Source organism: Dasypus novemcinctus, chromosome 6 (genome assembly GCF_030445035.2).
Source record: "Dasypus novemcinctus isolate mDasNov1 chromosome 6, mDasNov1.1.hap2, whole genome shotgun sequence".
In the NCBI taxonomy this organism is placed as follows: domain Eukaryota; kingdom Metazoa; phylum Chordata; class Mammalia; order Cingulata; family Dasypodidae; genus Dasypus; species Dasypus novemcinctus.
Window position 1 is genome coordinate 81,567,092 of NC_080678.1, and position 26,900 is coordinate 81,593,991.

The window sequence follows — 26,900 nt, forward strand, 5'->3', positions numbered from 1 at the left end:
GTGAGACCCAAGCTATGAGATCCCATTTGGAATTCTTTCTGGGGTCAAGGAGAAGCCCCAGTTAACCCCAAACAAGACTCATCATTGGGCCACTGAAAGCTAACAAGCAGCGATCATAAAGTGACCAATCAGAACAGCAAACAGCCGGGCCCCTCCCCAACATTATGAAGAGGGAGGAGTAAAGGTTTTAAAAGGCCTAACCCAAGGCCCCCATGTGTGCAACTCATCCTATAGCACACCAGCATACATGTCTAGGACTGTGTACTCTTCTGTTGTTTCTTAATAAACTTTACTCCCTTGCCTACAAAAAATTTTTTTAAATAAATATTTAAATTTGGGTTAGTTTAGCTATACTTTGCAAAATAGTGAGTTTGACTGTAAATGAAATTGCTAACACAAGGTAAAGTTTCATGCTCTTCTAATTCACTCAGGGCAAAAGAATAAATAAGCATATCCTTATGGAAACACTGGGACACTCAATGATTACTTGTGATACATAACTTTTGGGAAACAAGTATAGCAAAGAGGTTATTAATAACTTGAAAGTGAATAGGGACCATTTGAAATACATGATAAAAGAGACTTAATAGAATTATTCTACTTTAAGATTAACTAAGGTTCTAATTAACTTCTAAGATTTGTGTTCCATACTTTTCTGTCTCTGAATCCAGAACGTTTCTTCTTTTTCTCTTCTGGATAGGGTTCAAGACAAGTATCTGTGGTCTTTTTTTCATGGTTACAAACATCCCCTTCATCTTTATTCTTCCCTTTATCACCAAGTTCAGTCTTTAAGTTGTTCACCAATGGTGGCGATTCTGCATGGGCCCTGGATGTGCAAAAAAGAAATCTGGATTAATCGTTAAAGTACATCATCTAAACCAAATAAGCACTTTTGGAAACAGCTTAGCAGGTGCAACAGCAATTGAGTTTGTCAAAAATTCTACATGAAGACAACTGATGTGCTGGGCTTCCCAGGTTCATTTAATCATCCTGAACAAACAAAAACAATGCCCAGTAGAAGCCTCTCTGGCTGATTACAGATTGAAACTAGCATTCTATTCTATAAAGATCTCCTGAGAGCACCATTTTACCCTGCCATGTGAGAGAAGACTCCAAGATGGCCTGCAACTGCAGAAACACAGTGAAACCCTGAGAGGCTGAGAGAGAGGTCAGAGGCTGGAATCAGGGGACCACAAAGGCACTGAAAAAGGCCCCTGAGAGATTTAAAAAGATGAGGCCCAGAGGAAAGAGGAGAAATAAGCCATATGCCTAATCATCCATAGCTGAGGAGGGGGAGAAACTAAGCCTGGAGGACAAGGTAGAGACCAGATGCAATTTTGCCTTCCTCGTGGTGGGAGTCCAGGATCACCAGCAGCTGAACTTTGGTGAGATAGCATCTCTGATGATCCCTTGATTTGGACATTTTCACAACCTCAGAATTGTTAAGATTTTAACCTACTAAATTCCCATTATAAAAGTCAACACATTTCTGGTATTTTTCATTGGCAGCCTTTAGCAAATTAAGACAGGGTCCAAGGAGAACATTCGGATTATTTTAAATTATGAGATTGTTTTTTCCATAAAGTTGTTTTCTATTAATTTATTCATTTTCTATAGTTATGCAAGTTTAACTACAAATAAGGTATTTTTTTAAAAAACAAAACACATTTAATGTTTTGTGTTATGCTATGCAGATGTAGCCTGTTTTGTTTTTTTTTTTACAAATGCTTGTCAGCCTTTAGACATCAATATGGTGAATAAAAAAAATAAAATTATAAAAAAGATTCTCCCAACTTCCTCAGCCTAGGTAATACCTCTACTCCTTCAAATTCCTATATCATTTAGTGTTTGAATCACAACAAGTAATTTAGGGCTTTTCTTATGTTTTCCTAAAATCTATCTTGCTCTCCAACTATGAGGCTGAAACAAATGACACTGCTGTTTTTATAGACCAAAAACTGTCAACTTCATCACAAACCTAAGCATTTAAAGGGTTCCTTAACTTTAAAATATGGAGCAGCTCCTCCAGTAAGTTAACTATCTGCCAAAGAAAAAGCAATACTTTTAAGAGAAGGCAATGAAATACAGATGGCTCAATAATGTAACATTTACAATGTAAAGCATCCAATAAATAATTATTAGATGAAAAAAGTGGGAAAATGGGACCCATAATCTGAAGAAAAATTGGTCAACAGAAACGGACACAGAAATGACACCTATGACAGAATTAGCAGAAAAGGGCTTAATAAGGGTGTTCATAAATATATTAAAGCATTAAATAGAAAGTATGACAATAAAGAGAAAAATGAAAGATATTAAAAATGGTAGTTCTTTGCAGGGTCAGATGCTGGACTTTATATATCCTGCCATAACCAACTGAATGTACTGGAGGAGAGTGTGAACTACAGGGTAAACTATTATCCATGTGGTGCAGCAATGCTCCAAAATATGTTCACTGGGTATGATGTGTATGCCACAATGACGGGAGAGTTTGTTGGTGTGGGAGGAATGGGGTGGGGAGGTGGGGGGTATATGGGAATTTCTTATGTTTTTTTTTTAAACATTTGTTGTTTTTTATTTCTCCCTCCCCCCTCCACCCCCATTGTCTGCTCTCTGTGTTCATTTGCTGTGTGTTCTTCTGTGTCCGCTTGCATTCTTGTCAGTGGCACACAGAATCTGTGTCTCCCTTTGTTGTGTCATCTTGCTGTGTCAGCTCTCCATGTGTACAGCACCACTCCTGGGCAGGCTGTGCTTTTTTCGCGCAGGGTGGCTCTCCTTGCGGGGCGCACTTCTTGCGCGTGGGGCTCCCCTACGTGGGGGATGTCCCTGCATGGCACGGCATGCAACATTCTTTGTGATCTATTAACTTCAATTTTAAAAAGTGCTAAATTTTAAAAAATGGAGTTCTAGAAATGAAAAATGTCTACATTTTAAGAAAAGTCACTGGATGGGCTCTGTAGATAAGATACTGCTGAAATAAACATGAGTGACCTTGAAACATGTTACAAAAATTACCAAAACTAAAGCAGACAAAAATGGCTGAACAAAATATAAACAGAAACTTGGTGACATGGGGGAAATATAAAATGGGCTAACACATGCATGAATAAGTATGTACTGGGGTGGGGGACAAGGAAAAAACAAGAAAACTTTATGAAGAAATAATGGGCAAAAATTGTCCAAATTTGATGAAAACTATAAATTCACATATCCAAGAAAGTCAATAAACCGCAAACAGAACAAACACAAAGTAAAACTACACCAAAGCATATCATAACCAAATTGTGAAAACCAGTGATAAAAATCTGAAAAGTAAGCTGAGGAAAAAGATATATTTTAGACAAAAGAACAAAAATAAGAATTACTATTCATTTATTAAAAAGTTGAGGACAATTAAATGGCATTCTTAAAGTACTAATGGGAAATAAAACTTAAAAAGCCAACCTAGAATCTTTTCAGAGAAAATAATCTTCAAAATGAAGGCAAAATAAAGGTATTTTCGGACAAAAGCTGAGAGAATCCATCACCACCAGCAAGCATGCCAAGAAATTTTATACGTAGTACTTTAGGCTGAAGGAGAATGAAACTAGATAGAAACTCAAACCTACACAAAGGAATAAAGAGCATCAGGACTAGAAGATACATGGATAAATATAACAGACTTTTTCTTTTCTTTTTTTAGAATTTCTTTAAAATACAACTGCTTAAAGCAAAAAATAACAATAACAACAATTGTATTTTGGGATTTGTAACACACATAGATATAAAATGTCTAGCGACAATAGCATAAGGAGAGGAGGAAGAAAATGAAAGTATACTGTTGTAAAGGTCTAACACTATATGTGATGCAATATAATATTAGTTTGAAGGTAGATTATGACAAGTTAATAATGTATACTGTAAACTCTTACAGCAGAGGAGCAGAGGTTGATAAACTACAGCCCATGAGGTAAATCCCATCTGCCACCTAATTTTGTACAGCCCGTAAGCTAAGAATAACTTCTACATTTTTAAACAGTTGAAAGAATCAAAAAATAATATTTCTGACACATGAAAATCCTATAAATTCAAATTTCAGTGTTGGTAAAGTTTTTAAAATTTTTTTCATTTTAGTTATTTTATGTATTTTTTTATTGGAGAAGTTGCAAGTTACAGAAAAAACCATGCAGAAAATAGAGTGACCATATATCTCTGCATATACACAGTTTTCCCTATTATTAACACTTTATATTAGTGTTGTCCCTTTGTTATAACTGATGAAAGAATATTATTGTAATTGTACTATTAACTCTAGTCCATAGTTTATATTAAGGTTCACTGTTTGTGTTTATACAGTCCTACATTTTTATTTTATTCTAGTAACATATATGTAACCTAAAATTTCCCCTCAGTGGTGACAAGAATATTCACAATATTGTGTTACCATCACCACCCTGCATTACCAAAAATTTTCCATTACCGCAAACAGAAATTCTGCAAGCATTAACTCCCCATTTCCTACACAACTCCAGCCCCTAATAAATTGTATTCTAGTTTCAGACTCTATGGATTTGCTTATTCTAATTGTTTCTTGTCAGTGAGCGCATACATTTGTCCTTCTGTGTCTCTCATTTTATTCAACATGTCTTCAAATCTTATCCATGTTGTCAAATATATCAAACATTTTTTTTTTATATTAGTCATACCAATCGGTATGAAATAGTAGCTCATTGTGGTTTTACTTTGCATTTCCCTGATGCCTAATGATGTGCCTCTTTTCATGTGATTTTTAGCCCTTATTATATCTTCTTTGGAGAAATGTCTATTCCAGTTCTTTACCCATTTTTTAATTGGGTTGTCTTTTTGTTATTGAGATGTAGGGTTTCTTTATATATTTTGAACATTAAATCCTTATTGGATATGTGGTTTCCAAATATTTTCACCCATTTTGTAGGATGTCGTTTTACTGTCATGAAGTTAGTCTATGTTTTTTTTATATTTGTATCAGATTTTAGTATGATTATACTAGCTTGATAAAATGAATTGATTTTTCCTTATTTTTTATGAAGTCCATTAAACTAATTTCATTAATGAATACAGATGTAAAAACTGTAAATAGAATAGTAAGTAACATACATAATTTAGTAATATATTAAAAATAATACCATGACTTAGAATTAATTTTAGGAATATGTGGATAGTTCAAATTTAGAAAATGACTTTTAGAAATCATTATGGCAAAAAATTAATGGAGAAAAATTTTATGATTATATACATAGATGTTAAAAAGACTTCTGAGAAAATTCAGCAGTCATTTCAAATAAAAATGTAAGTAAACTACAACTAGAGAGGTATTACTTAACCATAATAGGTAAGTTACCAAAACCCAACATCAAATTTAACATTATATAATAAAATATTGACGCCAATGCTATCTAAATGGGTATAGTGCAAAATGTTCATTAACACACTATCATTATTACTTAACATTATTTCTGAGCCTTTTTTGTAATGCAGTGTAGCAGTTTGACATGGTTATGAATTCCAAAAATAGTGGATTATGTTTGTGATCTGGTCTGTACCTTGGCGTGATTAAGTTATGATTAGGGCTTTGATTACACTACGTCATTAGGGTGCCATGTCACAGATAAAAGACATGGCAAAGGACAGAGTTGGGGGTTTTTAATGTTGGAGTTTTGATGTCAGAGTTTGATGCTGCTGTCTTAAGCTGGAGCCCCAGGAAGTAAGTACATGGAGGAAAGAGAAGCAAGCCCGGGAAGAGAGGAAACCTGAGCCAATGAAGAAGCAAGCCCCGGGAAGAGAGCACCTTGAACCCAGAGAGAAGCAAGACCCTGGAAGGGAGGAACCCAGGGAGCCTGAACCCTCACAGATGTCAACAGTCATCTTGCTCCAACATGTGAAAATAGACTTTGGTGTGGGAAGTAACTTATGCTTTATGGCCTCATATTTTGCATCAGCACCCCTTTGGCTGACTAATACATATACTTTTAAATTTTTTAAAAAGTTATTTAGATTACATAAATGTTACATAAAAAATATACATGGGAAGCGGATGTGGCTTAAGCGATTGGGCTCCTATCTACCTTATGGGAGGTCCAGAGTCAGATCCCAGTGCTGCCTAAAGAGAAGACAAGCAGACACAAAAGAACACACAGCAAATGGACACAGAGAGGAGACAGCAACAAAAACAATGGGAGGGATACATAAATCTTTTAAAAAATATATAAAGGATTTCCATATGCCCCTCTCCCCCCTTTCCCTATTTTCCCATATTTACAAATCCTTCATTAGTGTAGTATACTTGTTATAATTGATGAACACATTTTGGAGCATTGCCACTAAGTGTGGATTATAGTTTACATTGTATTTTACCCTCTCCCACACAATTCTTTAAGTTATGACAAGATATAAAATGGCCTGTACCTGTCATTTTCCCTCTCCTAGACACCTCCTAGACAGGTAAATGCTAAAAACAAGATAGCAATTTCCTTTTTATGAAACATTTGTGGCCATATAGTTTATGATATAATAAATTATAGAAAAGATGAAATATAAATGTTACATAAAGCGAATATAAAAAATACGAATAGATAAAGTAACTGGACCAAAAATAGAAATTTCATGCTTCTTAAGGCCAGGTTCACAGAAAGTTTGTTTCATATAGGAAATTCTACAAAGAAAGCAAAAAAAACCAGTTAGTTAGGATTCTTTTCATTAGATGCTAACATCCCAGTAGCGATTATTACTGCTCTCCAGGGTACATTTAGCAAAGACTGAAGATATTTTTGTTGTCAAAACTAAGGGGTGCCACTGGCCAGGGATGCTGTAAAGCATTCTAACAATACAAAAGACAGTCTCTTAGACCAAAATGATAGGCCCAAAATGTCAACAGTATTAAGGCTGAGAAACTCTAGCATATATGATTCAGATTGTAATTTTTATGACTGTGTTAGTTTAAACAACTTTCATTTTGTACAACAGGCTTTACAAATCGTAGCAAAAGATATTTACATGTGATTTTAGTCAGAGACTTATAATTTTTAAATCATTAAAAATATTAAAAATGTGTATGTATGAAAACAAACAAAAATATAGTTATAATTAGAATGTTCACTTCAATGTTAACTATGAACTGAAAATAATTCAGTGGACCACAGCAATGAAACATATGGGGTAAATCATGATCAGCACACTTGAAAGAGGCTTGTATTATTTCAAATATCAAGCCAAAGGCTCCTGCTAGTGAAAATGTTCATTCTGTTTAAGTGATATGCTGATGATTCTAATAGCCTGAATGACAGTGATGTCCTTCAGACTTATACAGCATTAATCTAAACATTCACAAACTACTGTACTTACTAAGAAATAGATGATTCCCCATTTGGGCTGTAATTTCCAGACAATAGACCACTACTTCCACCTCAGCTCCAAGCTTTGTTGTGTCACTCATTGTCTTTCCTCTTTGTATCTCCTTGTTGCATCAACTTGTTTCATCAGCTTGCTGTGCCTACCCGTCATGCCAGCTCGCTGTCTGGCTCATCTTCTCCAGGAGACACTGGGAACAAAACCCAGGACCTCCCATGTGGTAGGCAGGAGCTCAACTGCCTGAGTCACATCTGCTTCCCAACTTTATTATTTCTTAAGGCAGAAAGCAAAATACATTCTATTTGAGCATTCGGGTTTGCTTTCTGGTTAGTTCATCAACAGGCAAAAGAGCTGTAAATAGTTATGATACCTGAACATAGACCTAGTGAAGAAGAATGCATGCTAACAATTTTAATTCTAAAATGGAGTACATGGAAATTTTATTTATTTAGAGTACACCCTGAGAATAGTTTTGTTGCTATACTTGAAGGATAAGATTTAACTTACTGCTACAAAAGATGTTAGGTGTAAATTCCTAGGAGTAGAAGTAGGTGCCAAGGATAGGAATACAAAGCAGAGCAGATTTTTTCCCTCTTTTCTTTAATTTTCTTTAATAGCTTCAGTATGAAGAAAAAGACATACAGTGCAAGCTATTTAAGTTCTTTACTCTCTAACTATGCTGCATCTATCTGATTTAACAGCATAGTTTATTTTTATGTATCTGCCTATAAATATTTCACTTGCAGGTAATTTTAGTGATATTATTTTTCCTATTCTTTCCATCATTCTACTTTTCCTTTCTATTTTCCGTCACTTTTTCTTTTCCATTTTCATACAAATCATTTACTTGCCATTTGTTCTCTAAAATACAAATTATTATGTGGTCTATAAAACTTTAAGAGGCTCTGGTAGCCTCCTAAAATCAACTATAAAACAGATAACTTTTGCTCTGTGATATACTTCAAATATTCCCTAAATCACATTGTAGTGATACAATCATTTTCATAGCCATATGGATTTTTAAAATATTAGTAAGAAATTAAATAATATGACAATCTTAGAAAACCATATATTACCTCCAGCCTCTTTACCTGAGTTATCACAGCATGGACAAGGAAAAACACAATGAAAACTCAGATCAAGTAATACAGGAATATTCCCATCAACTCCACTTTTAGCAACCTGACCCATTCTGGATCAATACGTTAATTCCTCCTTTCAAGTCAATAAAACAAGCACATACTAAGGACACATTAGGGAAAAGGCAATCACTTTTATGTCAAAGGATAAAAAGATGAAAAAAATAAAGTCAGTTTCTCCAAAGAGGCTACAATCTGGTTGGAGTTACCTAGAGATTCCAACAGGTTAATTTCTTTTACAATTCACTTAAAAAAATTTTTTTTTTAAATTTAATTTATTTCTCTCCACCTCCTTGTTTTTCATTTGCTATATCTGTCTTTCTTGTTTCTTTAGGAGGCACTGGGAGCCGAACCCAGGACCTCTGATGTGGAAGGGAGGTGACTAATCACTTAGGCCACCTCCACTCCCTGCTCTGATGTGTCTCTCATTAGGTTTTTCCTGCCTGTGTCTCTTGTTAAGTGTCAGCTCACTGCGCCTGCCCATCACATCAACTCACTGTCTTCTTTTAAGAGGCACCATGAAGCTCTGTTCCCAGATTCGCTGTTTCTCTCATTATGTTTTTTCTTCTTGTGTCTCTTGTTGAGTCAGCTTGCCATGCCTGCCCATTGCGCCAGCTTGCTGTCTTCTTTAGGAGGCACTGGGATCGCAACCAGCAACCTTCCATGTGGTAGGTGGGAGCCCAGTTGCCTGAGTCACATTTGCCTCCCCAATTCGCTTTAATATATATTTTTATTTCGAGTGTGATTTTAAAAAATATTAAGAGGAGTTAGTTTGTACTTAAAACATCTTTCTAGACAGGGAAATACAGATAAATAAATCCCTGCATTAATTTTTTTTTTTAACTTTCAGATGATTCTTGTATTAGATAATCTATCTTTAAAAAAAAAATCAACCAAATATTGAGCATTTTAAAATGATCACAGTATTATCTTAGAGGGAGCAAAGGTAAACCTAATTTCAGTTCATGAACATAATAAATGATATATGGTACTTAACTTCCCTCGTATTTTGAGTAATTTATGTATAAGACACTTTTAATACTATTGGTTCCAATTAAGGAAAATCACAACCAAAGACAAGCAGGGGAATTTTCTAGTTTATGAACATCCCTGGACATTCAGATACATCAATCAAAAAGTCTTAGAGGCCACTTATTATTTTCTCTTAGAATTAGAGCAGCTTCTGGATTACTATTCCTAAAAATTACCTATAATCATTCATTAGATCCCAGGTCTTTGCTTAGTATCTGCATTTAAACATATGACCTCTTAAACCATTAATTTGTAAATGCCCATAAATAAAATCATCGACTTTCTTGCCCCTACTCTTACTCTCCTAGCTCTGAAGCTATAGGTGATTCTATCCTATTTGTTGAAGAACTAGTCTCCTTAATGCAGTTTCTAATTCCTGAAATCTCCCTGCTTTGGTTCACGTTTCTAAATATTCCTGCCTGCCATGAAGCCACCACAGCATGTTAGGAAATAGCTAGGAAGAAAAAGAAAGAATCCCTATCAATTTGACACAAACAGCTGGCAAAAAGAAACCTCATTGGCGGCGGACTTGGCCCAGTGGTTAGGGCGACCGTCTACCACATGGGAGGTCCGCGGTTCAAACCCCGGGCCTCCTTGACCTGTGTGGAGCTGGCTCATGTGCAGTGCTGATGCGCACAAGGAGTGCCGTGCCACGCAGGGGTGTCCCCGTGTAGGGGAGCCCCACACGCAAGGAGTGCACCCCATAAGGAGAGCCGCCCAGCACGAAAGAAAGTGCAGCCTGCCCAGGAATGGTGCCGCACACACGGAGAGCTGACACAAGATGATGCAACAACAACAAAAAAAGAAACACAGATGCCCGGGCCGCTGACAACAACAGAAGGGGACAAAGAAGATGCAACAAATAGACACAGAGAACAGACAACCGGGGTGGGGGGAAAGGGGAGAGAAATAAATAAATAAATAAATCTTAAAAAAAAAAAAAGTTAAAAAAAAAAAAGAAAAAAGAAACCTCATTAATCCACTGAAGGAAAAGAAAATAAAAAGCCCTTTGTCCACACAAAAACGTCTAACAATATTCATAGCAGCATTCTTCTTTTTTTTCCCTAAGATTTATTATTTATTCCCCCCCCCCCCCCCCCCGTCCCTTGCAGCTTGTTTGCTGTCTTCTCTCTGTCCATTTGCTGAGCGTTCTGTGCCTGCTTGTCTCCCTTTGTGGTGTCATCTTGCTGCGCCAGCTCTCTGTGGGCGTGGGCCAGCTTGCCTGCACAAAGAGGCCCTGGGACGTGAGCCCAGGGCCTCCCATATGGTAGACGGGAGCCCAACTGATTGAGCCACAGCTGCTTCCCAGCAGCATTATTCTTAATAGCCAACAACCCTAAAGTCCATCAACTGATAAAAGGAATGATGAAGGCCACACATAATATGAAAACTCTCCTAAACTCTTAGGTCAAAGATGAATTCAAAACTAGATGACAATAAAAAAATGAATGCACTACATATCAGAACCAGTTAGGTATATCTAAAATAGCAGTCAAACAAAAATTCTTAGCACTAAATACTTAAATTTAGAAAGAAAAAAGAATGAAAATAAATATATAACCGAAGAGGTTAGAAAAATAAACATAGGGGAAGCAGACTTGGCCCAATGGGTAGATAGGGCGTCCGCCTACCACATGGGAGGTCTGCGATTCAAACTTGGGGCCTTCTTGACCCGTAGTACTGATGCAAGGAGTGTTGTGCCATGCAGGGGTGTCCCCCGTGTAGGGAAGCCCCACATGCAAGGAGTGCACCCTATAAGGAGAGCCGCCCAGCGTGAAAGAAAGTGCAGTCTGCCCAAGAATGGCACTGCACACACGGAGAGATGACACAAGAAAAAGAGACACAGATTCCCGGTGCCGCTGATAAGGATAGAAGTGGTCACAGAAGAACACACAGCGAATGGATAGAGAGAGCAGACTGCTGGGGGTGGGGAGGAAGGGGAGAGAAATAAATAAAAAATAAATCTTTAAAAACAAATAACAAACATAGGAAAATAAATAAGGAATAGATATATAAAAGCAAAACAGGGAAACAGACTTTGGCCCAGTGGTTAGGGCGTCCGTCTACCATATGGGAGGTCCGCGGTTCAAACCCCGGGCCTCCTCGACCCGTGTGGAGCTGACCATGCGCAGTGCTGATGCGCGCAAGGAGTGCCGTGCCCCGCAAGGCTGTCCCCCGCGTGGGGGAGCCCCCACGCGCAAGGAGTGCGCCCGTGAGGAAAGCCGCCCAGCGTGAAAAGAAAGTGCAGCCTGCCCAGGAATGGCGCCGCCCACACTTCCCGTGCCGCTGACGACAACAGAAGCGGACAAAGAAACAAGACACAGCAAATAGACACCAAGAACAGACAACCAGGGGAGGGGGGGAAATTAAATAAATAAATAAAATCTTTTAAAAAAAAAAAAGCAAAACATAGGAAACAAGAAAATAAGACTAATTAATTAATAAAACCTGATTCTTTGGGGGAAAAAAGATAAGTTAGCTAAACTAATCAAGAAAAAATGAGAAAGCTTAATTATGGTTGAATGAAAGAAGCCAGAACCCAGAAATACAATCTTTACGATTCTACTTACATTAAGTTTTGGAAAGAGAAAACTAATCTATAATGATAAAAATCAGATTAGTGGTTGCCTGGAACAGTGGTTGTGAGACTGAGTGAGAAGAGGCATGAGGAAACTTAATGGAAATATTGTCTATCTTAATATGGGAGTGGTTATAAAATTATATATACATTTGCCAAAACTCATCAAACTGCATACTTAAAATGGGTGCATTTTATTGTATGTAAATTATTCTTCAATAGAATTGATGGGGAAATAAAAGATGAAATGTAGTCTTCTTCAAGAAACCCAACATAATGAGAGCAACTTTAGGACAGGGTGAATCAGATGAAAGATTGGAAAAAAAAAAAAAAAGGAGAAGCAGAGTCAGAAAAATAGTGCCTGTACATTTTAAGAAAAAGAAGGCTATGGATCACTACTTTTTCTCTTCCCTCCAAGAAAGCTTAATTAGCTAGGAAGAAAAAGTTGTCAGAAGATGAAAAAGTATAAGGATCATTAGTTAATTTTATATGATCACCAAATGTAAAGCCCCAGAAAGCATTCATATTCTAAAACTACTACTGCCATACCAAAACCACTATTAAAAATGTTCAGCAGAGGAGATAGGCAGACTTTGAAGCAGAATGTTTCCTATTTATTTCCTTGGCATCTTATTTCATAGACAAATATTATAAGTGCCCAATAACTTGGGCAAGAATTCTGATACAAAGTTAAGCCAGAAATGAACTTTCTGATAACAGAGACAACCAGGAGAATAAAAGTACATGCAGGAGACAAGACACCCAGGACTCCAAGATGGCATCTGCTCTATCAGTGAAAGAGAAGAAATTCATGGATGTTAAATTAAGTGAGCTAGGAAGTAGACTCGGCTCAATGGATAGGGCATCCACCTACCACATGGGAGGTCCACAGTTCAAACCGAGGGTCTCCCTGACCTGTGTGGAGCTAGCGCATGGATGGTGCTAATCCGCACAAGTAGTGCTGTGCCACGCAGTGGTGTCCCCCACGTAGGGGAGCCCCACACGCAAGAAATGCGCCCAGTAAGGAGAGCCGCCCAGTGCGAAAGAAAGTTCAGCCTGGCCAGGAGTGGCACCACACACAGAAAGCTGATGCAGCAAGATGACACAACAAAAAGAGACACAGATTCCCAGTGCCACAGACACAGATGAACACACACAGCGAATGGACACAGAGAGCAACAACTGTGGGGGAGGGGGAAGAAATAAATAAAAATAAATCTTTAAAAAAAGAAAATAAATTAGGGAAGCTGCCAAACTAGATACTGATGTGGGATTTTATCCCTAAAGGCACTGCTGGAGCCTTTCAAAACAGGTTATACCAGGTATTACAAGTATGTCAATGTGAAGAAAAGAACATCACTGGAGTTTCTATGGTGCTGACAGCTTATGTGGTTTACAAATATTGCCTTTCATACAAGGAACTCAAACATGAACACTTATGCAAATACCACTGAGGAAGCCAGTGTGGATGCACTCTGCAGTCCTGACTGTGGCCACCTCTGCCCTGGTCCTTTCGTGAGAAACATAATGTTGGGGAATCCTTTCATATGCTAATCGAGAACTAATGTCCAATAAAAGATGACCAGATAACACACCTCTTCCACAGGAGACCAGTGCTTGCAGTTATTGCAGAAGCTCCCAGGAAAGCTGCCATCATTAATCGTCGCCTGCTCTGGATAGGCTGTGATCCTCCATGGTACCACCGAGTCCCCAAAGCTAATTCTGCTAATGAGGAAAGTGAGTTAAGACGAAACATCCTGTGGACAAAAAGTAGAAACATTACTCCTAGTTAGTGATGGCAACAGTGATAATAATAATGGTGATTTAAACATTGATTAAGTACTTACTCTATGGAAGATATTATAATAAATATTTTGCATGTATTCTCATTTAATCCTAATAACAATCTTATGAAGAAGGTACTAATTTTAAACTCAAGGAGACAGAAACCACATGGTAATATGAAAAATGAAAGTTTCATATAAAGAATTATTAATCACAACAAGAGTTTAAAGGATAGAGATACAGCAGATATATATAGGAAACAGCTGCGACTTCTGGGGCTGACACAGAGCATTAAAAAAGGAGCAAATATGTAAGATGGTCACCCCATTAGGGCTGAGATCCAGACCTCACTGGCAAGAGCAGAATCATGAATGTTGGAGAAATGTGCTAAGGCAACATGCCAGTAGAACTTGTTGACTGCCCTGTGGGATGCTGTAAACAGTTTACAGGGAGATGCCAGGCCAGTGAAACTCACTAGGAAGGTGCCCTTTGCGGTCCCAGGGGCAGTCACCTATGGGGAGATACCACACTATGGAGCTAATTGGGAGACTGCATGTGGGAATGCTGCCACTAAAACCCCCTAGGGATTGAGTGCCATGGGACATCCCAGGCACTACTGGCCACTGTTTACCACAGAAGAAAGGAGAAATGAACACACAAGAATCAGGAAGAGGAAAGAGGATGTGGCTCAAGTGACTGAGCTCCCACCTACCACATGGGAGGTCCCAGTTCGGTTCCCAGTCCCTCCTGGAGAGGACAGGCAGGGCAGTGAGCAGGCCCATCGGGCAGGCGTAGCAAGCTGACACAAGGTAAAGCAACAAGAAGACACAAAGAGGAAAGACAATGAGAGACACAACAAAGAAGGGAGCTGAGGTGGTTCAAGTGATTGAGTGCCTCTCTCCTACATGAGAGGTTCCAGGTTTGGTTCCTGGTGCCTCCTCAAGAGAAGATACAGCAAATGAACAGAGAGCAGCCAGCAAATGCAAACAACCTGGGGGGTGGAGGGTGGGAATAAATACATAAAATAAATCTTAAAAAAAAAAAAAAAGAATCAGGAAAAAATGTCCCTTCTTCCTCCAGTTCCTCTGCTGAGAAAGTATAATAAAAGCTGTAAAGGGAGAAATTTCCAGCATCACAAGCAGAACAAAGAAGAATGGATTTGGAACGGAGAAGTAATAAATTCGAAATAGGCACAATTCATTTTATACATGTGGAAACTTGCCCAAGAGTATGTACCTAAGATGTGGTCAATCCAGAATTTGACTCCAGAGTCCAAGTTTATCTGGAAATGTTTTAAGTTCACCTTCATATTTTTTAATAGAGAAGTTGTAAACTTAAAAAAACAATATGCATAATGTGCAGAATTCCCATACACCATCCCTTCACAAACACTTTAAATTGTTGTGGAACATTTGTTACATATTATGAAAGAAATTCATCAGACTATTACCACAAACTATTGTACCTAGCACACATTTCGTATATTTTGCCATACCCCCCCCCTCAATATTAACACCATGTATTACTATTGTATATTAGTTTACCTCTATTTTTATGGTACTGGAGCTAGGGATTGAACCTGGGACCTTGTATGTGGGAAGTCAGCACTTAATCACTGAACCACACTGGGTCTCCTGAGTTGGTTTTTCATTTCTGTACTTGTTTGTTTTTATTTTAAGGAGACTCCAGGGACTGAACCCAGGACCAACCATGTGTGAAGGAGGCACTCAACCGCTTAAGCCACATCCACTCCCCACCTTCATTTTTGAAGGACAGTTTTGTCAGATACAGAATTCTTCACTGACAGTTGTTTTTTTCGACTCCAGCACTTTAAGTATATCACTCTACTTTATGGCCTCCATGGTTTCTGATAGAAACCTGCTATTAATCTTACTGGGTAACCCTTGCACATGACAAGTCACTTCCGTGTTGCTGCTTTCAAGATTTTGACTCTGTCATTCAACAGTGTGATTATAATGTATCTCAGAATGATCTCTTTGATTTTATCCTATTTGTTATTTGTTCACCTTCTTAGATGTGTAGATTCAAAGTTTGGGCCATTATCTCTTCAAATATTCTTTTTATTCTTTTTGCTCTCTCTTCTTTTTCTGGGACTCCAGTCATGCATAGTTTGGTACATCTGATGATGTCCCTCAGGTTCCTTAGGCCTTTTCATTTTTCTCCTTTTTTTTCTTTCCATATCTCTGACTGTATAATACCAACTGAATGATCTTCAAGTTTGCTGATTCTTTTTTCAACCTGCTCAAATCTACTACTCTTCCAGTGAACTTTTAAATTTCGGCTATTGTACTTTCAGCTCTTAAATTTTTGTTCCTTTTTGTAATTTTAATATCTTTATTGATATTTATACTTGTTGATACATCATTCTCCTGATTGCCTTTAGTTCTTTGTCCATTGTTTCTGTTAGCTCTTAAAACATATTTAAGATAGTTGATTTAAAGTCTTTGTCTAGTCAGCCCAATGTCCAGGCGTCCTCAGAGACAATTTCTGTCAATTTCTCTTTTTCCTGTGAATATGTTATACTTTCCTATTTCTTGCTAGGCCTTGTAACTTTATGTTGAAAGGGAACATTTTGAGTATTATAATAGGGAGTGGATGTGGTTCTGGCCATTGGGCACTTGCCTCCCATGTGGGAAGGTCCCAGGTACAGTTCCCTGTGCCTCCGGAAGAAGGGGAGCAAACAATGAGGAGACAGACAAGAGAACCACCTTGGGGGGTGGGTTACAAATAAAGTGAATGAATATTATAATAATATGAAAAACAGATCTCTCTTTCATCCCAGGGTTTGTTTTTGCTGATCGTTATGGACTGCAGTTGTCCTTTTGTTTAGTGGCTTTTACAAACTATTTTTACAGAAACATTATTCTTTGTTGTGTGTGGTCACTGAAGTCTTGGTTCCATTGTCTCAGCAGTCAATCAATAAGCTGACAGATTTCCTTAAATTCTGGAGTCAAAAAGTAGAGAAAAATACTCTCCTGGTCTCTGCAGAGTGACTCTGAGTTGAGGTATTCCTTCAACATTAAGCCCACAACTCTGTTTCAGCCTTCATCTTCTGCTTGGGCAGAGCCCAAAGATCAGCCAGAAATGCAAATCTGAGGTTCTCTGAGGTCTTTTCTAAGCATGCATCTGGCCCTGGCCATGTACCCTGCACTCTGGATTCCCTGGTGTTTGTGGTAGTGATGGATGTAAGTTCTACCTGCCTTATTCTGGTTTGTTCTTTCTCTCACTCTTGCTAAGAAACAAAGAGAATCAGATGTAAATTAGACAGTAACGAGATGCAACCCTCTCTTGGTGCCAGATTCCATTACTTGTGGTTAAGAACATCCTGCTAGAGCAATGAAGTATGAAAACCAACTTCAACCAGTTGACTGAACCTGCACAGAAGGCGGCCCTGGCTGTCCTCACTTAAACTTGCTTAATTAACATAGTAAAATTCCCATCCTGGGGTGGAGTTATCCATCCCTTTTTCTATCATGCAATGTTGTAATTTATGTGCAACCATGATTTCCTGAACATACTAATCATAAAATTATATAACCAGCTATGTGTGTTCATCCATATGCACAAAAGCTAATGCATAATCAAAGCAGATGCTAATGAAGTTTTCTTCTTGTCACCATCTCTGGTTATACATAAAAGCCCTGTTTTGGGAGCTAATAGCAGCTCTTCAAGTCCTTTTCCCTCTCAGGAATCTTCCTCTTCAGTCTCTTCCTTCTGAAGCTTTTGGATCCATCTGCTGCTTACCCTGACTACTGTCTCTTGCTTAAGGTGGCCAGAGGCAGCATACGTCTTTAAACACTTTCATCTGATGCTGCCCAAAAAGACAACCACCCCAAGGGGAGGGTGGCAAAGCAAAGGTCAGCCTCTACACTGGTCCTTCAACCACCAGACAGCTTAAAATGCATAATTACAACTTTTGAGAACAAGGTCAGAATTGCATATCCCACCCTTTACTGCACCAGCGAGCCACCCAGGAACATGGGCGGCTGTCTCCACAAGCACAGAAATGGAAGGACAAGCTGGGAAAAGGAGGATTGTGAGTAAACAAAAATGTCACATGTTCTTAATGAAATTTAGCAGCTTTCTTCATTAAGCACTCCTGTGATTTCTGTAAGTTTGGATTAAATTCTAGAGTTGATTCTGTCAGTTTTTGCCAGGTAATGATTGCTTCCATTGAGGGACTGATTCTTAGAGCTTTCTACTACTGATTTTTTAGAACACAGATTTCCTCCTATTTTCTTGGTAACTTGGTCATGCAAGCAAACATGGCAAAACCCCCTCAGAACTCAAAAGAACAGTGTACTGATAAAATAAATGTGAGGAAAGAAGCCATGATATTCTGGATAGGGAGAAACAATGGAAATTTGGTGCAATGCTGCTGGATATTGTTGGTTTAAAATGAACTTTTTCATTCCCAAGCTGTACACAAAATTCTGTTTCTCTTACATGCCTGCCTGATCCCTGCTGAGGGACACCTTGGGGGTGGCTGTAGCTGAGAATAATGTCTATAACACTCATATATGAATAGCAAGAGGTGTTTAAATGCTGGCTGCCAACAGTCAAGTCTGCTAACTTATGATCTTCCAGACTTTCACATCCTTCATTCTCCCCATCCTGCAACTGCTGGCTCCCCATGAGTGAGGACTGACTTGAGGAGTGTGCCTGACATCCAGGCAGAACTAAGTGATTTCCTGGTAAATTACACAGCTGCATGTAAGTATTGTTGCTGTTCTGGATTGTATGGTGTTTCTGGAGAGTCTGGGCCCTGTGGTGCTCACTGACTGATTGGTGTGGAAGGTACCCAGGCCCACTGTAATCCAGGAATTCCATCACTTGTCCTGGAGAACTTCTATCCATGCAGTTTCCTATGACAGATTCTCAGTTGGTCACCATTTTCTACTGAATTCAGCAGTTGGCTGATGTCAATACAGACATATTTCCAAATCCTGTGCATGGCTCACAGTTCATAGAAAAGATTCTGGGTCCCCAGGACCATGGTACTCAAGAAAAGAGGGCAGTCATGGCAATTTTCAGTATTAACCAAATACATTATATTTGAACTCTATCTGGAAAGCCATGCTTGGCATCCTCACATGAGAAGTCCTTATCCATCCTCTCTGAATGCATTAGTGCCAGATAGTGAGCATACTCATGGGTTGGGGAGGGCAAGGAAATGTGTGAGATAGTCTCACATCCTGATGTGTAGAACATGTTGGGGGCTAGTATGGTAGTGGTGATATGAGTCAGCATTTTGATAAGGAAAAGACTGGAGTTCTGTCATACTCTGTCCCCCAAGATTGGAAACCAGACCTTCAGCATCCCCTTGCTTTATATGCCTGAACGATTCTTTTTTTTTTTTTCCAAATTCTACTCAATTTATTCATTTTTTAAAAAAATATTACATTCAAAAAATGAGGTCCCCATTCACCCCCACCGCCCCCACCCCACCACTCCCCCCACAGTAACACTCTCCCCCATCATCATGACACATCCATTGCATCTGGTGAGCGCATCTCTGGGCATCGCTGCACCCCATGGCCTGTGGTCCACACCATAGCCCTCACTCTCCTACGTTCCATCCAGTGGGCCATGGGAAGACATACAATGTCCAGCAATTGTCCCTGGAGCACCACCCAGGACAACTCCAAGTTCCGAAAATGCCTCCACATCTCATCTCTTCCTCCCATTCCCTGCACCCAGCAGCCACCATGGCCTCTTTTTCCACATCAATGCCACATTTTCTCGATTATTAACCACAATAGTTCACGAATAGGATATCACTAAGTCCATTCTAATCCTTACTGTATTCCTCCTTCCTGTGGACCTTGGCTTGGTTGTGTCCATTCCACATCTATGTCAAGAGGGGGCTTAGATTCCACATGGATACTGGATGCAATCCTCCTGCTTTCAGTTGTAGGCCTGAACAATTCTTGATACCCTTGCTGCGACTGCTGCTACCTTTTAATGAGCTGTGCAAATTCTGCTGGGGACAGCCAAATGTCCGAGTGGCCAGTGAGTGAGTGCTGGGGTGAGAACTATCCTCGAAAGATATGGGGTACTGCTGGTGTCTTGTATAGTCTGGTGGCATAGGGGAAAGCAGGCCTGCTGTAAGGCCAATATGATATAGTGTGGCACCTACTAATGTGCACTGGGAGGGAAGGTGAGGAATTGGTCAAGTGAAAAGACTTTCTGGGCTTGGATTAGAGGGAAGTCCACTCTTGTTGAAGGGCTATAGCTGCTGGGGGAACCCCAGGACTGGTCTGAAAACAGAGTGCAAATGTGCCTGGTCATTGTTAGCAGTGGAGAGCCAATTCATGTTCAAGCTATGGGCCTCTGCACTGTCAGCACTAGGCTGCTTGGACAAAAGTCAGTGCCCATCAGGTTGGTATGATGCTGTATATGATCTCACTAGATATGGGGCTGATGGAAATGCCCCACCTGGCTGAGCCTGTGGTGATCCCTGGCACACTGCTGATCATGTCAACATGCTCTTGTACTTGGATGGTCACCTGTTGGGACTGGGTAGGCTGCTGCCATGCCCAAGCAGGTTAATGCCACGTTGAGAGGAGAGGAGCAATTCTCATGCTACTATTGGAAGACTGCACTGCGGGAGGGTAAGCCTGGAAAATGGGAGTGAGATACAGCACCGTGAGTCTGGATTTGGCACTGTTGGTGAGGGAAGGCTATTACTAGGTTGCCTGTGAAGAGATTGGTTGCTGGGATACCCTGATTCATACTTAAATTAACATTTCTCCAACCTATAGCACTGCTTTTGGCTTCAGCAAAGATGAACATGACTAAAACACCTGTCTGGAGAAAAGATTAATTATCACTGACAATAGAAAGAAAAGGGAAGTTTTCATTTTGAAAAACAAATAACCAACTCAAAAGCTGAAATAAGTAAGGGGTATATAAGGCTGGAAGATAAGCTTAGGAGATCTGATCAGATCTGGAGAACACCTAAACATATGATCAAAGGGATAAACCATGGTCATCTGAGAAGACCCTTTGAATGCCAGATTGAGAATGTTGATTTGATCACAAATAGAATGAAATGCTACTGAAGTTTTTAAATAGGAAAAGAACATGATGAAAATACTGCTTAAAGAATATCAATCTATATCCTGCAGTGTTTGGAATAAACTGCAAAGAACTGAATGAACAGAAAGTTAACAGAGAAGTAGTAAACCCTGAATATCTAGGTAAAACATAATGAGGGCCTAGATTAGAATGATTAGTGTATAAACCAAAAAAGAGAATGAAACAAAAAAACTCCAGAGAGAAACAAAACAGTTATTAGTCTCTAACAGACATCAATATGTGGAAATTAAAAAGGAAAAACATTTTTAAAATATCTAAGTGGTATGACAGAAAATGAAACAGACTAAGAATCCAATGACCTGTGATCTATCTAGTCTATTAACTAGCTATGTACATAAAGAAAGCTCATGTTCCCTCGAGGAAAAGTCTACCTATTGGTAAAAGGAAAAATTGCAGAGATAAGTTTAAGGGTTCCCTGTTACTTTTTAATGCTCTCATACCTCTAGTGAAAACCTGTATGACAAAACTTAATCTATTTCACTTAGGTGGGGGGGGGGCAGTACTAAGATATCACATATCCAAGATTTACTAGTTTTTTGTTTTTTTTTAAATTCACATACTTAAATTTATTTATTTATTTTCAAATTCTACTCAATTTATTCATTTTTCAAAAAGATATTACATTAAAAAAATATGAGGTCCCCATTCGCCCCCACCGCCCCCACCCCACCACTCCCCCCCCCAATAACACTCTCCCCCATCATCATGTCACATCCATTGCGTCTGGTGAGTACATCTCCGGGCATCGCTGCACCCCATGTCCCGTGTTCCACACCATAGCCCACACTTTCCCACGTTCCATCCAGTGGGCCATGGGAGGAATACAACATCCGGTAATTGTCCCTGGGGCACCACCCAGGACAACTCCAAGTCCGGAGAATGCCTCCACATCTCTTCTCTTCCTCCCCTTTCCTGCACCCAGCAGCCACCATGGCCTCTTTTTCCACATCAATGTCACATTTTCTCGATTATTAACCACAATAGTTCATGAATAGAATATCATTAAGTCCACTCTGATCCTTACTGTATTCCTCCTTCCTGTGGACCTTGGCTTGGTTGTGTCCATTCCATATCTATGTCAAGAGGGCATTTAAATTCCACATGGATATTGGATGCAATCCTCCTGCTTTCAGTTGTAGGAACTCTAGGCTCCATGGTGTGGTGGTTGACATTCCTCAACTCCATGTAGCTGAGTGGAGTAAGTCCAATAAATCAGAGTGTAGGAGAAGATTTACTAGTTTTGAGAATATATTTCTGTATGTTATAACTCCAGGAGATTCCAAACTTTGAAAGGTCTGAGTTTTACTAACATTCTACTTACATTTTTATGTTGTAATTCAAATATAACTGTCTATATCTCATTTGATCACTGGTTTTAATCATCTCAGTCCCCAAAGCATATATCAAACTATTTATCTACTTGTCTTCTTTAGTGTAACTTTCTTAAATGTCAGGTAAATAAAAGAGGGGAAAAAATAATGCTGAAAACAGATTCTACTATAAGTTAATTCCCTGCTTTGTAGTAATCAAGAAACTAGTTGAGTGTTAATTTTTTTTTTAAAGTTTTATTTTATTTATTTTTCACCCCCCCTTGCTGCTTGATTGCAGTCTGCTCTCTGTGTCCATTCACTGTGCATTCTTCCAAGTCTGCCTGTCTTCCTTTGCTGTGTCATCTTGATGCACCAGGTCTCTATGAGTGCGGGCTGTCAGCTCTCCATAGGCGTGGGCCAGCTTGCCTTCACAAGGAGGCCCTGGGAAGCGAACCCAGGGCCTCCCATATGGTAGACGGGAGCCCAGTCAGTTGAGCCACATCTGCTTCCCTGAGTATTAATTTTTGATGAAAGACCATTTAAACAGATATAACAATATCAGTTTTCCCACTGAGTCTGGAAAACTGAACAGGTCTATTAGCAGCAGTTAAGCAGTAATGAATATTAACCTGTACATTTATGATATGGACTAAATGAAATAAAAAAAGATAAGACATGCCTCTATGAAATAGCTTTGATGTATACTGAAAAAACATGAAGAGGTATTTCTAGCCAAGAAATGTTGAGAGGTAATTGAAAGATAATTTTGTTATCAAGGTAAAGCATTTTCTATCCAAAAGACAAGATTCTTTTTCACTTTAACAATGTATCATTGCTTCGTTTCAGTATCTATTGTTGTAAGACTAATCAGACAAGGTATTGATTTCATAAGACCACAGAATCAAGAGATCATTAGATACAATATCCTTATTTTACATATGAAAGAAGTGAGATCCAGATAAGTTATATGGTTTACTCATAGGTAATTAGAAGAACATAAAGGATCATGGAATTCTCGATTTCTAAATAATTAACATAAAGGGGAAATACTTTTTAATAAATGGTCTCAGCAAAATACATTTAGCAGTCACACTCTAAACGGAGATCAAATGTCCAAGCACAAAAAAAGATATGCAATGCTATAATGTAAATATTAAAAATAACCATTAAATATTAAGATATTTCACAAACCAACAGAACCTTGGTCTAAATATATAAAAAGATAGTTATAAAAAATTAAAATGACTCAAAACTATAGAATGATGCTTAATCTCACTCGTAATAGAAGAATGCAAATTAAAATTATACTGAGATACCATTTTACAACCAAGCTAGCAAAAGTTCAAGTTTGAAAACAGGGAAGCAGATGTGGCTCAATGGATAGAGCTTCCGCCTACCATATAGGAGGTCCAGAGTTCGATACCTAGGGTCTCCTGGCCCATGTGGCAAGCTGGCCCATGCAGAGTGTTCCCGCATGCAAGGAGTGCCACCCTGCACAGGGATGTCCACCACGTAGGAGTGCCACTCCACAAAGAAGTGCCCCCCGCACAAGGAGTGCTGCCCCGTGCAGGAGTGCAGCCTGCCCAGGAGTGGTTCTGCCCACAAGGAGAGCTGATGCAGCAAGATGACACAATATAAAGAGATACAGAGAAGAGACAATATGATATGCAATGAACTAGGGAGCTAAGATGATGCAAGAGAATGATCACCTCTCTACCACTCTGGAAGGTCCCAGGATGGGTTCCTGGAGCCACCTAATGAGAATAAAACAGACACAGAAGAACACACAGCGAATAAAGAGAGCAGACAAATAAATGGAAGGGGGGAGGGGAGAAATGTTTTTAAAAGTTTGAAAACATACTTTTTGGCAATGCTATAGAAATGCCATTGCTGATGAACATGTACATTGGTAAACATCTATGGAGAGCACTTTAGCAATGCCAACAAAATTACATATATAAACTGCATCCATTAACCCAACAATTTCACTTCCGAACATGTACCCTAATGATACACTTGCACATCTGTGAAATCACACACACATAAGGTTATTCATTGCATCGCAGTTTATAACAGCAAAAGATTGAAAACCATCCCAATGTCCACCAAGAGAAGATTGGTTAAAGTATGATAAATCTATAAAAGATAATACTGTGTAACTATAAAAGAGGAATGAAAAAACTCTCTATGTATTGATATGAAAAGACTCCTAAGATATATTATCTTTAAAAAATCAAAATGTAAAACAACTTATATAATATGCTACCTTTTATATAACAAGAAGGGAAATAAGAATACACATTTTAATGTGCTTATACAGTAACTCTGGAAGGAGTGATCTCATAGTAGTGGTGAGATCTGGATGGGATGAGAGACAGTCCTTTCACCATACATTATTTCATTTTTAAAACTATGTTTACATATTTCTCTATGCAAACCATTAAATATATACCAGTTCACACAAGCATTTTCTTTTAGATCTAAATGCAGAATACAAGGTTATATGTGCATGTCAATTAAAACTTTTAAAACTTTCATATATCCATGTGGGTGCTTTTTAATTTATAAAGAAAATATGGATGATGAAAATAAAATTTAATTGTTCCTCTGGGGATGATTTTATTTAAGCTTTTTCATTAAAAAAAAATTAAAGGCAGGAACAGAAGGCTGATGTTATAATCTCTTCAGCTAAGAAAGTCATTTACCAGCCCTACCTGTGGGCACAGTCCCAGTAATGTCACAGCAATGAGGCTATCATGGCAAGGTTCCCTAGTGAGATAACCCTTACTTGAATCAAGACCATATCTCAAGTTTTTGATTAGTGCCCATCCTGATTAAACTTATCAAATTATGGGAATTTTAGATATTATCATTATCCTGACTGATGATACCTGTTTGTACTTTTCTATGTGACTTACCCTCTTGTACCTCTGGCCTCTGACAAATGCATATTTAAAGGACTGCTTGGCTCTTCCATTTCTGGCACTGGCCTAAATACAACTGTTGTACTGTTAACAACTGTTACCCAACACTGCTGTTGAAAGCAACATCTGCTAGCTCTGAGGTCAAGATAAATTTTCAAGATCTACCCAAATTTGGCTACCAATAAAACTTCAGAACTCAGTTAAATGAGACTTTAAAGTTCTAAAATGTTTAATTTACCTGAATTGAAAGCTTGAGGAGTCAAGGACTGAGTCTCCATTTAGCTTAAAGTCATCAAGTATTTGAAATATTCTGTCTTTTATTCTATTTCCATGCTCACTAAGCAATCTTATGATTATTATTTGGGACTTCCTATGTAGATTGCCTGAGCCAAAAATATGTTGATCAGAAGATGGTATAATATCTCATGGTAAATTAATAAATTGGCAATCTGGTTTATAATCAGTCTCCCTTGAAATTAGTCTAAAGTAGCTTCTTTGAATCTTATCAATTCCAAGGCACTGATAAGATATAGTTTGGAGAGTTTCAAGGCTGAAGGACCAGACTTTGGACCCTAGTGACATCCTGGTCCTTCTGCCTTGACATCTCATTCAAACTTCTGTTCCTGGAACAGTGATGATTTTCCAATGGTCCCTTGAGGCCAGAATCATTGTACCTGGGAAACCACGTTCATTTTTCTTCTGCCCTGGAGCAATCAAGTTAGGGGAAGACAATAAATGAAAGATCTAAAGGAGGAAAAATAACGAGGATGTTGATTTAATAGACGTGATACATATTTTTGTGTGAAAGAGCAAGTCTATTCTTTTTTACATTTTTAATTGTATAAAGGAATAATACATTTTTATTGCTGACAATGTTGTACAGAAATTTATAAAGACTGTATCTTTTCCACACGTGAAATTCCACCTCTCTCCCTAGAAGTAACTTCAGAAAAGAGTTTGGTATGCATCTTTCCTGAAAATTTTCTATAAATTTACATATAAATAATATGCAAATACATAGGTATATGTGTACTCAGCATGTGGATGCTTTGCATTATGGTTTGCTTCACTCCCCACCCCACCCCCATGCTCCCTCATCTGTCTACTAATTGAATCTGCTCATTGCATCAGCTCATTGCATTAGCTCGTCTTCTTTAGAGAAGCAAACCTCCCATGTGAGAGGTGGGCACACAACTGCTTGAGCCACATCCACTCCATGGTTTATTTTATATACTGAGATTATACCACATACATTTGCAATTTAAAAAAAAACTTAATAATATAAATTAAAATCATTACATGAAGGGATATACAGATGTACTTGTTATTTCTTAACTGTTTATATTGTGGCATTGAGAGTTATCTGAACATTGAGATGTATTTATTTTCTTCTAGTCATATTTCCAGTCCTGCTGTTTCCATCTTTTCTTCCTTATAAAAAAGGGAAATTTCTTTTATCTGGATTTGTTTTAGATATATAATATTTTTGTAAGATGTAATCCCCACTATTTCACCTACTTAAAAAAAAACAAAGCAAAACTTTCTCAACTTGAACCATTTCTATACTTTTCCAATTCAATCTGATTGAGCTCCACCAGAGCAGACTGTGAAGATTTTTCTATCCAAGGTTCTGGATGGAATGGCT

The 26,900-nt window shown here is 38.5% G+C and overlaps 1 protein-coding gene and 1 pseudogene across 1 annotated transcript in view; both read right to left on the reverse strand.

Annotated features, from left to right (window-relative positions):
- The window catches only part of MICU1 (mitochondrial calcium uptake 1), a 257,726-nt gene that overhangs the window by 188,877 nt on the left and 41,949 nt on the right, over nucleotides 1–26,900 (reverse strand). Inside the window, exons 2-3 of the mRNA XM_058299000.1 lie at nucleotides 13,710–13,871; nucleotides 652–826 (exon numbers count right to left, since the gene is read on the reverse strand). Coding sequence (XP_058154983.1) covers nucleotides 652–826; nucleotides 13,710–13,870 — 336 coding nt within the window. The 5' untranslated portion in view covers nucleotide 13,871. The remainder of the gene's footprint in view (nucleotides 1–651; nucleotides 827–13,709; nucleotides 13,872–26,900) is intronic.
- LOC101412312 (serine/threonine-protein kinase SIK3-like) lies at nucleotides 18,267–20,715 on the reverse strand (annotated as a pseudogene).